This window comes from Dendropsophus ebraccatus, chromosome 4 (assembly GCF_027789765.1).
Source record: "Dendropsophus ebraccatus isolate aDenEbr1 chromosome 4, aDenEbr1.pat, whole genome shotgun sequence".
Classification (NCBI taxonomy): Eukaryota; Metazoa; Chordata; class Amphibia; order Anura; family Hylidae; genus Dendropsophus; species Dendropsophus ebraccatus.
Genome location: NC_091457.1, coordinates 124,649,468 through 124,665,365, shown reverse-complemented (window position 1 = coordinate 124,665,365; position 15,898 = coordinate 124,649,468). Strand labels below are relative to the sequence as shown.

At 37.9% G+C, this 15,898-nt stretch overlaps 1 protein-coding gene across 13 annotated transcripts in view; it reads right to left on the bottom strand.

The window, feature by feature from the left end:
• The window catches only part of CADPS (calcium dependent secretion activator), a 372,569-nt gene that overhangs the window by 78,068 nt on the left and 278,603 nt on the right, over positions 1 to 15,898 (bottom strand). For 9 of the 13 annotated variants that reach the window (XM_069966947.1, XM_069966958.1, XM_069966951.1 and 6 more), the window contains 3 exons: positions 14,334 to 14,475; positions 10,137 to 10,274; positions 6,435 to 6,590 (listed from right to left, as the gene is read on the bottom strand). In XM_069966947.1, the coding sequence (XP_069823048.1) occupies positions 6,435 to 6,590; positions 10,137 to 10,274; positions 14,334 to 14,475 (436 nt within the window). The remainder of the gene's footprint in view (positions 1 to 6,434; positions 6,591 to 10,136; positions 10,275 to 14,333; positions 14,476 to 15,898) is intronic. The other 4 variants (XM_069966959.1, XM_069966954.1, XM_069966956.1 and 1 more) reach the window with 1 other exon arrangement.

The window sequence follows — 15,898 nt, the reverse complement described above, 5'->3', positions numbered from 1 at the left end:
GCAGAACTGCAACCACGGACAGGATTACTATGTGTTTCAGTAATTATCCGCATTTGAGCTGACCCACTGATAAGTGACACAGATGCACAATGGTTTAATCATTTTATGTGTCACGGATAGAGATGAGCGAACCTCGAGCATGCTCAAGTCCATCCGAACCGAACTTTCGGCATTTGATTAGCTGTGGCTGCTGAAGTTGGATAAAGCCCTAAGGCTATGTGGAAAACATGGATATAGTCATTGGCTGTATCCATGTTTTCCAGACAACCTTAGAGCTTTATCCAAGTTCAGCAGCCCCCGCTAATCAAATACAGATCGTTCGGGTTCGGATAGTCACGGGTCCCCAAAACAGACGGGTAACTTCTACAGATGTGTGTATGGGGCCATATGATCTGCATGTATGAAAGTCATAACGTCACATGATTAATCTCAATATAACAATTTTTAGGATCCAACTTGCACCACATGATGGAATAATATGCAAGTTATACAGTAAGAAACCAGACACTTTCTACAGCAACATGAAAGGGGAGATTTATCAAACATGGTGTAAAGTGAAACTGGCTCATTTGCCCCTAGAAACCAATCAGATTCAACCTTTCATTTTCCAAAGAGTCTGTGAGGAATGAAAGGCGGAATCTGATTGGTTGCTAGGGGCAACTGAGCCAGTTCTGCTTTACACCATGTTTGATAAATCTCCCCCAAAAAGTTTATTAATGCAAATCTAATTCCTAGGTTAAAAAGAAGGACATGTAAGAGGCAAAGAGGGACAGAGGGATGTGGGTCAAAAAAAGGGACTGTCCTTCCAAAAGAGGGTCACTTGGGAGGTATGGCATAACCACACAGGAATTTACAGTATAGGAGCCTAAAAACAGTGAGACATACAGTGTGGCAACTATCTACAGTTTAGTGTGGGGCTACAGTGTAGGCTCATACTGTGTTTCTCAGAAAATACCACCTACCCCAAAAATAAGCCCTAGTCCTTTTTTCAGAGAAAAAAAAGTATTATAAGACCCTGTCTTTCAGACAAACTCGGTATTGACTGAATTATCCCTTGGTGTGAGATCCATGAAGGTAATAGCAGATGTTAAACTATCAAATTCCCTGTGCCAATTTTAATTGGTAATATCATCTGAACACTGACGCCATATATATTCTGTCGAAGCAGACAGGGGAGGACTGTTGTGATAAGCCACTCTCCCCTGTTAGTAAAATTTCTCTCATATAAATAGGTAGGAAGCCCAGCAGACACATCATAGAATAATCTCTTTATCTAGAATGGTACTTCTATTTCAGTATAAGGTGAATTAGGTGAATCAGTAGAACCACCCTACTATCTTTATCTGATAGCCTGCTCTCCCCCTATTAGTCATATCAATCCTGTATAAATATAGAGGAAGCACAGTGGCCCTATGACATGATATTCACTTTATGTAGAATAGTACAAGTGTTTTTTTTCCAAAAAGCGTCAGGACACCCTACTATCTGTGTCCGATAGCCTTCTCTCCCCCTATTAGTCATATCACTCCCATATAAATGTGAATACAATTACTTTACTTATTCTTTTATCTCTTGCCTGACTAGGGTTCTACAGCTTAAATTTGCCCAGGGATTTATCTCCAGAATATTTCATAGTTGACAGATTTATTAGAACCTGTTGTCTTATTTACGGCGTACAATAATTGAAATGATTATTTTTCATGTCATGAACGCGGCTGCCCTAATATAACATCTAATTCCCTCCATTCACTTTTCATCATGGCAAATAATTTTTACATTAGCTTGACATTTCAGTCTCAGTTTCTTTACTTATTTATATGGTGCTTTTATTTCTCTTAGCAGTACGCTATGGCACTGTTATTAGGAAAATACAATACCCTACTATAAAGTGTCTCCAAATTTCTATATTTGAAAGTAATGACTTTGCTTTCTTTTGGTTCATCTCAGACTACTAATTACTGTAAGAAGATCACAGACACCATCTGTGTATAGGTGGAAATTTCCCAATTGTTCATTGTTCAGTCACAAATGTTTCATTATTTAGGGTTTTCTGGGAAAACTCAGAGGCGAATTCTACAGTGTGTGAAAATCTAGTTTTCTTCAATGGAAAACCAATTGTACTTCCCCCAGTGTTTCTTTATCAATTAAAATTGAGCAAAAAAAAAAAAAAAAATTAATTAACTAAAACTGAACAATAAATCAGCATCACGACCTCCATTCTTAAAATACATACACCACATGAAGGTTTGCACTATTCCATCTAGCAAAAAAAAAAAAAAAACTCTGTCAGAAACTATTCAAATGGAGACTAGAGATGAGCGAACCTCGAGCATGCTCGAGTTGATCCGAACCCGAACTTTTGGCATTTGATTAGCGGTGGCTGCTGAAGTTGGATAAAGCCCTAAGGCTATGTGGAAATCATGGATATAGTCATTGGCTGTATCCATGTTTTCCAGACAACCTTAGAGCTTTATCCAAGTTCAGCAGCCCCCACTAATCAAATACCGAACGTTCGGGTTCGGATCGACTCGAACCCGAACCCGGTTCGCTCATCTCTAATGGAGACCAAAATGACCCTTTCTGGCCTCTTTTGGGTAACTGGGTTCTATAAGTATGTTTGCTGTGTGTCAAGGCAGTCCTGTCCTGATGATAACTTGGGGTCACCACCACTTCATGGGTTCTTGGGGTTATTGTGGAGAGAAGTATATCAGGTTTCTATGAGTATTTATCATATAACATGTGACTTCTAAATATGGTGCAGGGGACCCTGATCCAAACAGGAAGCAGCAACATTCCCTGAATTTGTCATTGAAAATTTAATTTGGGTATTTATGGGTATTTATGATTGTGTTATTTGGCCAGGTTTGGTTGAGGTAATATACTTTATTTGGCATTACCTAAACCATAGCCAATCTATGTGCATGACTTCTATTTAGCTCCATTCACACATTGCAGTTTTGTTTTGTTTTTAAAGAAAATTAAAGGAAAAAAATAAAATTGATATTGGCAGCAATAGCTCACATTAATATTATCCATCACAAGAAAAACATGCCCACTTTCTTCCAGAGACAGCACAACTCTTGTCTCCAGCTTAGGAGTTTTGGAGTGAAGTGAATGGAGCTTAATTGAAAACCACACCTGAACTGGAGATTAGAGTCTTGTCATCTTTGAAAGAAATTGTCCATGTTTTTCTAACCCTGGATAACCCCTTTAAATGTACTGCAAGGATATGTGCGCACATTAGAGTTTTACATGTTCAAATTTTGTGAAATTCCTATTCTATTGAATTCAATGTTGTGAGAAAAAGAAAAAATGTCAGGTCACTTTTTGATGCGGAGTAAACAAAAACCACACTGGGTAGCCCCACTGGAATTACCTCCACTAAGGCTATGTTCACACTACGTAAAAAAACACGGTTGTGTTTCATATCAACGGCCGTAGTTACGCAAACAACGGCCATTATTTGTTAAATAACAGCCATTATTTGCACAATTATGGCCATTGATATGAAATATGGCCGTGTTTTTTATGTAGTGTGAACCTGGCCTAATAGTGTGTAAATCTGTGGCATATCAGAGTGCAAAAATGCAGTAGGAATACGGGTATCTGCTCAGACCTCTGCCAAATCCATGTTTCTTCCATGTCTATCAATGTCTTAGTACTGGCTGAGTGTCTATCTTTGCTCATACATATACTACCACAGAGTGGCATTGTATGTATCCGCCTCAGAACAACAGTTACATTATCAGGTGTTTTATGTCGCATATATTCTGGCAACTCTCTTGTTTCCTGATGAACCTGCACACAGTTTTCTGGATGGGAAAAAAATCTATGGGTAAAAAGACACAGATTCTCAGATTGTGTTGCTCAGCACTGAAGTAATCAAGTCCCAGGTTTGCAATTCTCAACAGATAGAAAAAATGCAGTGCGGCACACACAGACACTTTAAAAGGCAGACTTTATTCTATCTCCTAGGCCATGGGCCAGGAGAAAGTGCATGACAGAGCAAAATGGTTTTGTTTGTCTGCATATATAAATCTGTCATGGAATAAAGTCTGCCTTTTAAAACGTCTCGGTGAGTGCCGCACTGCTTTTTCTTCTATCTACCTAGAATCGCACATCAAATGATCCTTGCCTCTAATTGATTTTATATTCTTCTTTTATTATTTCTACTGGTTTATGGGATTCGATATCTGTTGTTTTCTCGTTGCACATAGTATAGGAAGGGACCATTCATTGAGGTTGGTGCCGCCCTATTAAGGAAGTGGGTAACTCCAAAAGACAGGGTCAGATCTTAGCATAATGCAGGGTGCACCCCCCCCCCCCCCACATTTTTTCTTCTCCTTCTATGCCTGCAGTATCTTTGATAATGTATATCTAAACATGTTTTTCCCATACGGTTTTGTGCCCTGGGGCCTTTTTACTTTTAGTCTAGTGTTTACTAGAGATTAGCAAACCCAAGCATGCAGTATTTGATTATAAGTGGCTGGAGAGGTTGGATTCAGCCCTAGGGAGTCCTGGAAAATAGTATTTTCCAGGCAGTCTTAGCTGCAACTAACTTCTGCAGCCACCAATAATCAAATGCTACATGAAATGGTACAGACGAACCTATGCGTGCTCAAGATTCGCTCATCTCTACTATTTACCATTGTTCAGTTTTACTGTGGTTGTGAGGTGGGTGATAAAATCTCTTCCAAAGCTGTCATGAATCCTTTGTATGAACATAGCCTAAATGTACTCTTTTTAAGAAATTGAAGAATTAAAAAAAAAAAATGAATTGCTATTTTGTTATAGTTTTTGGTCTAGCTGCTCAAATGCATGGTTGTTGTTTTTAGCTTTTAATCCCTTCCTACCATAAAAATAACCATTACAGCTTAAGTCTCCTCAGCCAGATAACTGCCCGACATGATTAAATTCAATTAGGTTCCAAGCGGTTAGATTGCCGTCTTCTCCTTAAATGCCAATAATGATCATGTATGTCTTCAGATATTCTTAACAAATCAGATTCATAATATGCCTCAAGAAACAAATGGAAATTTGCGACAGCGGGAAAAAAAAGCCTGTAGTGTCTGCATACTTTTACATATTTAAGAATAAATTAGATAATTGCATTTTAAGACGAGCTATGATTATATGGCCAGCCCTCTGCTTTATCCAGATCTGTCCAAATAAATAATTGTAACAAGAGCAGTAAATAAAAGAAGGTTTATCGGTGTCTTTCAAAAAAACTGGAAATGTTTGTGCTAAACGGGATTATAAAACTCTAACATTTATTTACAATCTGCATGGTGAAATGCCTTCTAGCAATTAAAGGGACCATTCACTTCGGCAGCCACTTAGTGATAAATGATGGATTAAAAATTTCTGCTTTGGGCCATTCAAAATATGGGGACACTAATTTACTAAATGTTATCTGTAAATAAAACATACAATGCTGTAGGGGGCGGATAACAAAATAAGTATCCATTTATCATAAGAAGGCAGATAAACATGATCAGCAGTGTGAAATAAGCCGTTTACTGCTGGCCTTTTTGTGAGATTCTGATGTCGAATCACTAGAATGGTCACCGGATAAGGAATGCGCTGTAAATCTTTGTAATGGATTATTAATTGGGATAGCCGAATAGCAGCAGTTACAAAGAATTGTATAACTAAAGAAAATTTGCATTATGGGATGTTTTATCACTAGTAAAGTTTTTCCAATAACAATCACTAAGCATCTTTCAACTCTTCTCGAGGGTCGTAAAGATCATTGAAGGGCTGTAAAGATGTTAAGTTGAGTTTTGCTGTTTTCTAGGGATTGTGGTGTTTTCTTTTTGCAAGTGTTTTGTAATTTTTTATTTTTTTATTTTTTTTAATGGTTCTCCAAAATTCTACAGGTAAAGGAAGGGCGATGTTCTGACAGCGTTTTTTCTTATCCATTTATAATTTTTTTAAATGATGTCTGTTATTTTGCGGTTTGGCCGCCCGTCAGTGCAATGATGGCTGTTGGTACTTTCTTATAATTCAGGTGGATTGATTGGCCTTTGGGTGTGTTTTTAAATGAAAATTCCATTGAATTTAATAGTAAAGACAGTAAAAGGACGGTGAAAAAAGAACTGTGTGTAAACTAAGAAATAACATCCACTGTTTGCAAAAGACATCCGAAAATAATTGTCATAGTCATTTTTATGACATCGGGGCAGACAACATCCGTTATTTAATACACTGTGTGCATTGGGCATCTGTTATTCCATTGACTTCAATGCACTCCATTGAGGTTAACTAAAATGCGGCAATAATGGACATCTTTTTAAAAAGAAAAAGCGGCACCTTTTCACTTTTTTTTTTAAAACTTAGTGTAAACATAGCCACCCTCTCTACTTCAAAAGTTAAACACAGGTAAAGTAGTAAAGTAAAGCCTATAATATGTAATTTTGCTGAAATATTTTTACCTTTTTACACAAGACTCAATCATATCACTCGCCATGAGCTTAAGGCGCTGCTCAAGGTGCTTCCCAAACTCTTCTTCAGGCCAGTGGAGATCTCTAATAAAGGTTTGTAGGGCATCAAGTTTCCAGAATAAATCTTCTGATGTGGCTGATCCATTACTGGTGGGGTGACACAAGAAATTTTTTTAGTCGAATAACCAACACATGGCCTGATGTGGAGAACATTTTAATTCGCACCAACTCCGTAATTAAAATATCTGTGGTCTCCAGCATCAGGACTCAGATTTTTTTTCCCTCCTAATCTAACTTTCTTATAGAGCAGAACACAACAAGTAAAATTAGACAAAACTGAATAGTTTGTATGGCATACCTCGTCCTTAATTAATAATCACATGGATGTATGTAGTTATTAAAATTAAGGATACAAACTGGGGTATTACAAGCCTTGATTGTTGACAACCAAGTTATAGTTGTGAACAATCAGGGATCCATGCACTTCTGTAAGAACTCTTAAAAGGATTTGAACTAGATACAGGGTTGTGATAACTAGTGGTGGGCGAGGATGTTATCTCAGTTGTGAACACACCCAACGTCCAAGGTTCAACACAATTTTATCCATAGGAATCTCATTGACATGAGATTTTTTTTTTTTATATTTTGGACATTGGATTCATTTGTACCTAGCAATTTTTTCTTTTTCTTTTTTTCAATTCAAGTGGAATTCCCTCCTCGCATACCACTAATGTTAACACAGCAATTTATCAGATGTTATACACACCATGCAGTACCACTTGTACTGACATCCTCTATAGAAACAGTCTGAAGTAGGCGTTTCTATTATGACAGATGCCAGCTGCATTGAGTTAATGCTGCGGAGCAATACATAGCTAATGCACACGTAGCTATCGCAGGGTGAAAAAAAAATCATATTCCCAACATGCCAAAGGTCTTGAGGTCCTGTTTTAATAAAAGTTATGGTTTAGGAACACGCTGTATATATATATTGTAATCAGAGAAGTATCTGATAAATGGAGAGAATAGAACTTTTTATAGTAAAAGTAATTCAGGAAAACAGGCTCATGAAAAGATATTCAACCAGGTACCTTGGCTCTATGATGGTAAATATTATGCTTTGTAGGTGTCTGCAGAGATACATTCACATCTTGGGAACGGTTCGCTTCCAAATGGGAAAACGTATATTTTTAATTTCTAAATTAAGATTTGGAACGATAAAGGTTTGTGTTGTAAATGGTAGAGTACACACAAATGTAATAATTGGTGTCTATTTCTACAACATTTTGACACCCATCTGCCTTCAGAGTTATTTCAAATGTCTTCTCTCTTTTTTTTTTTCCCTTCTTTTATGTTTTCATAATGTCACAATTGAAATGTTTCCCACAACTAATTTGGATTTCATTGATTGAATAAAGCCATCATATGCTCAGTTACTGATTCATATCTTTTCCAAGAAGTGTCACAGATCATGCACAGAGGGGGAAAAAAGCCTCAGTTACCGCTGCCTAATCTACCTTTCTCCAACACAGTCATCATAGCATGAACAGGACATTTATTTCTTAAATAGGAGATAGATAATAAAACATATGATGGTGATAGACCAGAGGGAATATTGCTTATGTAGTGATTTTAATGTATTTGGTAATCATGTAATGATTTATCTGTATCTGTATAGAACAGCGTAAAGCCATATTCCAGCGTTATGACAGGCTATTCACAAAGGGTAAATAAGGCTTGAATAAAATATTTATGTTTATTAGTATAATTGATTTTGCTTTGTTAAATATTTATGTAACTGACTTTGTTAGGATCTCACATAGTCAATATGGCAGCATGCTAACTTAGGCAATGTTCACATGGCGTAAGACACTGGCGGTGTCAGAGAAGATCATCCCGGCCGGTACTGCTGTACCCGTGCACGCCCGCATCCCAATTCACCGCTAGACACAATGGAGCGTGCGGCTGGAGCCGCACACTCCATTATGCGAGCGATCCCGGCCAGAGTGTATACTATGTTTATACACTCCGCCCGGGATTCCATTGATTCACATACATGTGTGTTGTATAAATCGGGGCCATTGTTGCAAATTGCAACAACGGTCGTGATTTTTAAAACACATATGTTATGAGAACATAGCCTTACTATGGCTTTAAAGCAACGTGTTTAAGGGAGAAACCCTCCACATAAGGCAAACGGGGCATTTGTTTTTACTGTCAGATTACAGGTGCCTCCACATAAGCAGTTGGAGCCATATGTAAATACAGTATGGTTCCATAGACTTCTATGGGAGCTGTGTTAAGGTAGACAACCTTACGTAGACAAAAGTCAGGGGGTTCAGCTGGTTGTTTAATGTGTGTGGTGGCCACCTGATTCTCCCCAATAGATGATGTTGGGGAAGAGAAGAGTCAGGCAAGTAAAATTTCAATAGTTTGACCATATTGTTCTCAGAGATCGGTTGCTTCTAGAACTGACCTTAATCCCCACCCCATTTTACATTGATGGCACATACTGTATTTGTGTGTAAGAGGAGGCCAGGAGAAACAGCTGTCAGCTGGCCAATAGCTATTGAACGTGTACAGGCACTTTAACAGCTCTGTACAAAATGGTACTCATAGGATTCAACATAAGCCCTAATTGTGTTTATTGAAGGGGATTTTACCAAATTGCTGTCCTTCCTAAGGACAGGCAATTAATTCCAGATTGCGCAGGGTCCATCCGATCATTGGTTTGAAGAGGCGCGGGGGTGTGTGGGGGGGGGTGTTTTAAGGGCGTTGTCCAAAAAATATCTTTGAATAGCAACTAAATGTGGCTGGGATGGGGTAAGACAATGAAAAACATCAACTTACCTGTTCTGCTCCCCTGAAGCCTTTGTTCTGACCTGATCCCAATCTGTCGGTGACCTGCCACAGCTGTTAATTTGCTCAGAGGGCATTTCCTGTCTTCAAGACATAGACCAGGAATAGCTGTGCAGTGGTCATGACTGTGTCAGAATGGCAGCAGATGGGGAGCAGCGCAGGTGAGTACACTATTTTTTTTAATTGTTTTTTACTCCATGCTGACCACATACACTAACATTTATTCTGTGGAAAACCCCTTTAAGCCCAGTGGTGCAACTTCGTCAATGTTTACAGTACATGTTCTCCTACTTTCAAATGCCTTACATACTGCAGATGATCTGTGTCCCATTCAAGGGTATGGGCCACACATGCAGGATAGATCATCAGTTTTATGATCTGATCCACAATCATACAACCAGTTATGAAGAGATCCTTTGTATGGAGCAAATGGCCAAATATAAATATAGAGGGGTTCTTATTACAATATGACTATAGTTGGTGATTTATGACTGTGTATAAAATATTTATACTCAGTATTCTGTTTCATCAAATATGTAAGTCCAAAATTACTACTTGTATAATAAGTCATTTTATAAAAAATAAATATTTTGGTGTACACAATTTTGTAAGTGGGTGCATATAAAATTATTGCTTATAGGTATGGTTAGTTGGCCCTCTTAATCAAACTCTTTATATGTTTTATATGCAATAAATTCTCTCATTTATAAAAAAAAAGTACAATTCAAGTTGTTTAATAAATACATTAAAAAAATCTGTTAGAAATAATTAATCCACATTCATGCCAAGATTCCTGCACATATAAATGAAGTCTAACGTGAAGTGAATACACACTCAGAATCATATATTGCAGCCATCCATGACGGTGCAGAAAAGCTAGGCATTTGTGGGAGGTTAACTGGTAGGGCTACAGGTACTTTAGGGAGATTCACATTTGGAAGATTCACATTGGGCAGATTACTTGTTAAACTCCTGTGGAAGAAACAGACAGAAAGAAAAAGATACCATAACATGACAATGCGGATGTAGCAGAAGCACAAAATCACAAAAAAAGAACAGAAACACAAAAAGAATACAAAGCAAACAGGTTAAGAAAGAAGCATGAGGATGAAAGATTTATCTGATTGGTGGAATTAAAAATGGCAATTACATAACAAACAACACATACAATCCACAATCACAATATAAAGCCACCAAAAACACTGGAGCAAATTGTTCTAAGCATTACATAAACAAGCAGAGAACTAATAGCCAACTAAATAACTAACTATATAAAGATAGCTGTTTTAATACAGCCCGGATCATCTGGATCTATCCGGCCGGGAAGCTCTGATGCGGGCGCATCAGCGCGCGCCCGCATCAGAGCTTCCCATAGCACACAGTGAAGCAAGCGGACAGAGCCGCTCGCTTCACTGTGTGAACTGACAGGTCTTTCTGCGTCCGGAATTCACTAAGTTCCGGCCGCAAATAATGGACCTGTCAGTTTTTTGCGCCGCCTCATGGGATCCGGCCGGAACGTATACGATGTGTGCATGCTCCGCCCGGATTCTATTGAAACTGAGGCTGTGTCCACACCGCAAATCTACGGCCGTGGTTCTGCGGCGAGAACTACGGCCGTAGATTTACGTAGTGGGAACATAGCCTAAGGAAGCATTTCCCCTATGGACATTATGGAGGACCATATGGCAACACATAGAAGGGCAGGTTTACTATTAAACTTACACTAGACAGTCTTGGGCTATGTTCCCACATCATCTATTATTATTATTTATTCTTAAAGCGCCCAAGATTCCAGAGCACAAATTTTTGGCTGTTTGAGTCGAAATAAGGACCTTTTTTTCATAATAGTAATTTGTACAATAATGGCCAACATTATGAAATGACGGACGTTATTTGGACTGCCAAACAGCCAAAAGGTTGTGGGAACATAGCCTAAGAATGTGACAGATTTCTTAAAAAGTACAAACCACTTTGATGAATAAGGCTTGTTTACACTGTGGAACCACTTTGATGAATAAGGCTTGTTTACACTGTGGTTTTTAGTAAACCTGGGCCAGCAGACACAAGTCCTTAAAGGGAACCTTTCTGACCTGTCTGTTAGTAAATACTTGTAATTCCCATGAAATAACAATTCTGGAGCATGTTTCCCTATTATTTCATAGATAATACCAGTCAGCAGTGGTGGTACAGTAGGTCCTATTTGAAGGGGCTGTGCAGAATTAGAAATACACTGTTTCCTTCTTTCAGAAAAAACTCCACACCCAGGTACAGTTTGTTTCTGATACAGCAGCTCACTTGCATTAAGTAAGACTGACTGGACTGCAATACCACACACAGCTTTTGAACAGGAGTTGCAGATTTTACTTTTCCAATCTTTTAAAAATTCTAAGGGGTGGGGGCTAAGGATTTATCATAATAATCAAAACAGAAAGCGAAAAATTTGTGAATGTTCCCAAAATTTTAAAAAAGCTGTTGCTAATGCACATAATGCAATGTAATAATCTTAAAGGGGACAAACTGCTCACAAGCCACTAACAACATCTAGGTTGTGTGCTGGGAGCACAAGATTTGTACATGTCTTACCAACCTTTGGTGCCAATGATATATAGCTACCACTTTATAGCTAACTATGTTTGTCCATCAAAACTACAGACTGACATTGTACAAGTACAGGCTATGTTCACACAATGTTTTTCAGCTCTGTTTTAAATGACGTCCATCATTTTGAGTCTAAAATAATGCACATCATTTTCAGTGAAAAATAATGGATGCCATTTAGCAGCCTGGCCTCCCCTTGGCCAGTGCAATGACTGGTGTTGGTACATTATTCTAGTTTGGGTTACTAATTGGACTTTGTGTGTAGCTTAGTTGAAAATTTTATAGGAAAAACAGAGAGAGAACGGTGACAAAAGAAAAACTGTGTGTGAACAACTAATAAAAAAAAGTCCGCTGTTTGCAAAAGACGTCCGAAAATAATGATCGTGTTCATTATTTTGACATCCGTGGTAAAAACGTCCTTTATTCAATACATTGTGTGCATTGGACGTCCGTTTTCCCATTGACTTCAATGCATTGCCATTGCAGTCAGTTAAATCGCTGCAAAAACTGAAGTTTTTTTAAATATCAAAATCGGGTGCTTTTTCTCAGTTTTTGACGTTGTGTGAACATAGCCATAGACTGACCTGGCTCAAGGTACATAAAAATATCAGTAACTGCAAGGCTCTAGATCGAGAGATAGATCGAGAGATAGAGAGTTAAATACATTGAACAATCCTCACATAGTAAATATTACTCTGCTAAAATAATAATATGTCATGGCTTGTCCATTTTATACACTGAACGTATTACTAAAGCATTACCACAGAGCACATGGTACATCCACTTCTATGTCTTCTGTTAAGTATTTTGTACATATACTGTAGGTTTTTGCTAGTAAACTGACAATGAAGAAGGGAAAAAGGAATTCACATACACTCCTCCTGGAGTTCTGATTAGTTATGACCAACATAACGTGGACTATAAGAATAGGTCGGAGGGTGTTTGTACTCAACTTTGATGTCACCAAGATAAATGGATAGAATAGGTAGACGCTTGATCAGCATTAGCTAATACACTTCTGAACTCTCAGCCATTTTCCTTTGTTATCAATTATTTTTGGGGACTCTTTCATGTTAGTTCTTTTGTCAGAATTAAAAAGCACACTCATTAAGATATACATAAGCTCATGAATACCGCCCATATGTCTCCTCATTGTTTTGTGCTTTAAGACATGTTGAAATAAATATGCTTTACGGTCTTCAAAGATGTCTAAGACACAACACAATGAGAATTTGGATTTCATTTCTGTTTTCTTTCTTACTAATATTTTCTAAACAAAATATCCTTATAATTATATTTATTTGGCCTATTTAAAAGGATAAATTCAGCATCGAATGGAATATTCTACCTTATATATAGTTTTTAAGCGCAATACTTAATATTATAGGTAAAAACATAAATATCCAACACTGAACTCCACTGTGTAAAATTCTGTGCTGGTTAATTTCTTAATATATAAATTGGGTTTGCAGTGTAATTTCCCTGATACGGAACATTAAATACCCTGCATATTGAATTAAACTGAGTGGTACCTTGCCAGGCAGATTAAAGACGTTATCCAGCATTAGAAAAACATGTCCACTTTCTTCCAGAGACAGTACCACTCTTGTCTCTAGGTTGGGTGCAGGTTTTGCAACTCAGTTCCATTGAAGTGAATGGAGCTAAATTGCAAGCTGCACCTGAACTGGAGACAAGAGTGGTTCTGTCTCTGGAAGAAAGTAGCCATGTTTTTCTAATGCTGGGATGCCCCTTTAAACATGTATTCTGCCAACAGGGTAAAGTGTACCTGACATGACAGCCTACTGCCAGATCGGTAGAGAGTTCCTCTCTGATACCTGAAGTTATAATAGTTAAAAATTCACACCTAAAGCCTTAAAATGTCCTAATATATGTTACCCTTTGCTAGAAGACATCAGTGTAGATGTACCTAATGTCTGCAATGGACAATTCAATTACACAAACACACACTTTAACAACATCAAGGTGCAGCATAGCAGCTTATAGAATGAAATGTATAACAATAGACATAACAGTCAAGAGATGCAGGTCCAAACTTCACCTAGAAAATATCAAATTTCATCAACTTTCTACTTTAATCTGATATCTGACTTTTAAATTCTAAGCATCTATTAAACTACATGACTGAATTTGTATCAAGCAGATGGAATGTTGATAAGGTCCCAGTGAGATACATATATCAGGGTAACAGAAAATTACTTACAGCATAGTCTTAGATATTATTACACTAAACTATATAGAGAACATAAGAAAAATAATGGCTCTCTGCTTTGTTTTCCATTAAGAGAAAATGTAACATCAGATGCAGTTAGCAGACACTTTAAGACTGACGAGAATCAAGAACAATTATTCCCATTTGAGTAAGAACTTCCATCCATCTGCTACAAACTCCGATTGTATCAAAGGTTTCCTTACTTTACTGGCTCCCACGATTCACGCTCAAAGCCCCTGTGAATTGACTGTGCAATTGAGGACTCCATGAGGTCGACATATCTGACGACAAGTGGAGCAAACAGGTCTTGGAGATGTTTGTGGAATTTTCCATTGCATAAGTTATCTAGAATCATAAGCATATCAGAGTGCTGTTAATTATAATCATTCTGATCCATTCATAAATTTACATATAATATGGCCATTGTCTCTTCCATAGAGGTAGATCAAGCATATGTTTAATTGAATAGAACATCAAAGGAAGCAAAACTCAGTCTTAATGCACAATACACATTTTATATAATGATAAGTTATGTTGATCATGTTTCCATTTTATAATCTCAAATATTAAATTTCACAGTTTTAGAATTTGAATTCTGAGACCCTTACAGAAACCACTGTGGTAATGTTGAATCAATTAAACGATAGATATAGATGAGCTGAGCCTTCTGAACACAGATTAGGGAAGATGGCGGCCGCACATCTAAAAAACAAAAATAAAACAAAAAGATAAAAAAGATATTCTTACCTGTCCGCGCTCCCCCGCTGTCCTCTTGCAGCACTCTTAAGCTGTCTGTAGAGTGACGGCCGCTCAGTCAATCACTGGCTGACTGGGATGGGACAGCACCCACATCCAGTGATTGGCTGAGCAGTCTGTCACTCTAGAGCCAATCAGCCTGTGATTGGCTGAGCAGGCTCTCATTGGAGAAGATAGGATGGGACCAGAGAAGAAGGACACCAAGGTAAGTATGATGAGTGACCTTTCGGAACCCCAGTAAAAAAGCTAAATGCCTATAATCATTTAGCTGTTTTAGTGCGGTTTGTTAAAGTTTGGTTCAGGATGAATCCGAACTTTACATGAAAGTACGATGAACCTGTCAGAAACAAACTTATGAAAAGTTTGCTTATCTCTAATGTACACCAGTGTTGACCAACAGATGCCACTAACTTATAACTAACTTATACTTATAGTCAGCACGCTATGCTATTCTTCTCGTCAAATCTGATGGAATTATAAATGGAGCCTCCAAACTGTGTAATAGTGTAAATATACCCTTATCATGCATACTGAAAAAAATAGACAACTAAAACCTGCAATCATACCTGCAGTTTTTTTTTTTTTTTTAATCTGGTTTTGTTAGATTAATGCTTCAGTGTGGTAACATTAGTGATCTCTATTAAGGAGCCACTCCATGGTACACGGGGGGGAGGGGGTGACACCAGAGCTGAACAGTCTGCAAGTACACACTGTTACTTCCACCCTTAGTTTCCTGCCCAATCACAGCACAGGGCTGACTTTTCTTTGCTATGCCATGGCATAATACTAATGAACGTGCACTGGGCAGGCTGATACTGGAAAAATTTATAATTTGCGCAGTACAGATGGCATGTGGAGGGAGAAGGGGTTACTGATGAACTGGCTTTGCAATGTATTAGGTGAGCAGAAAGGAAAGAAACAACAGCACAGTTTAAAAAGGAGGAAATACTCCAAGCTATAACCTGCCTCTGCTGAGATAAAAGCGATGAATTAAAGGGAGAAACTACCAAGA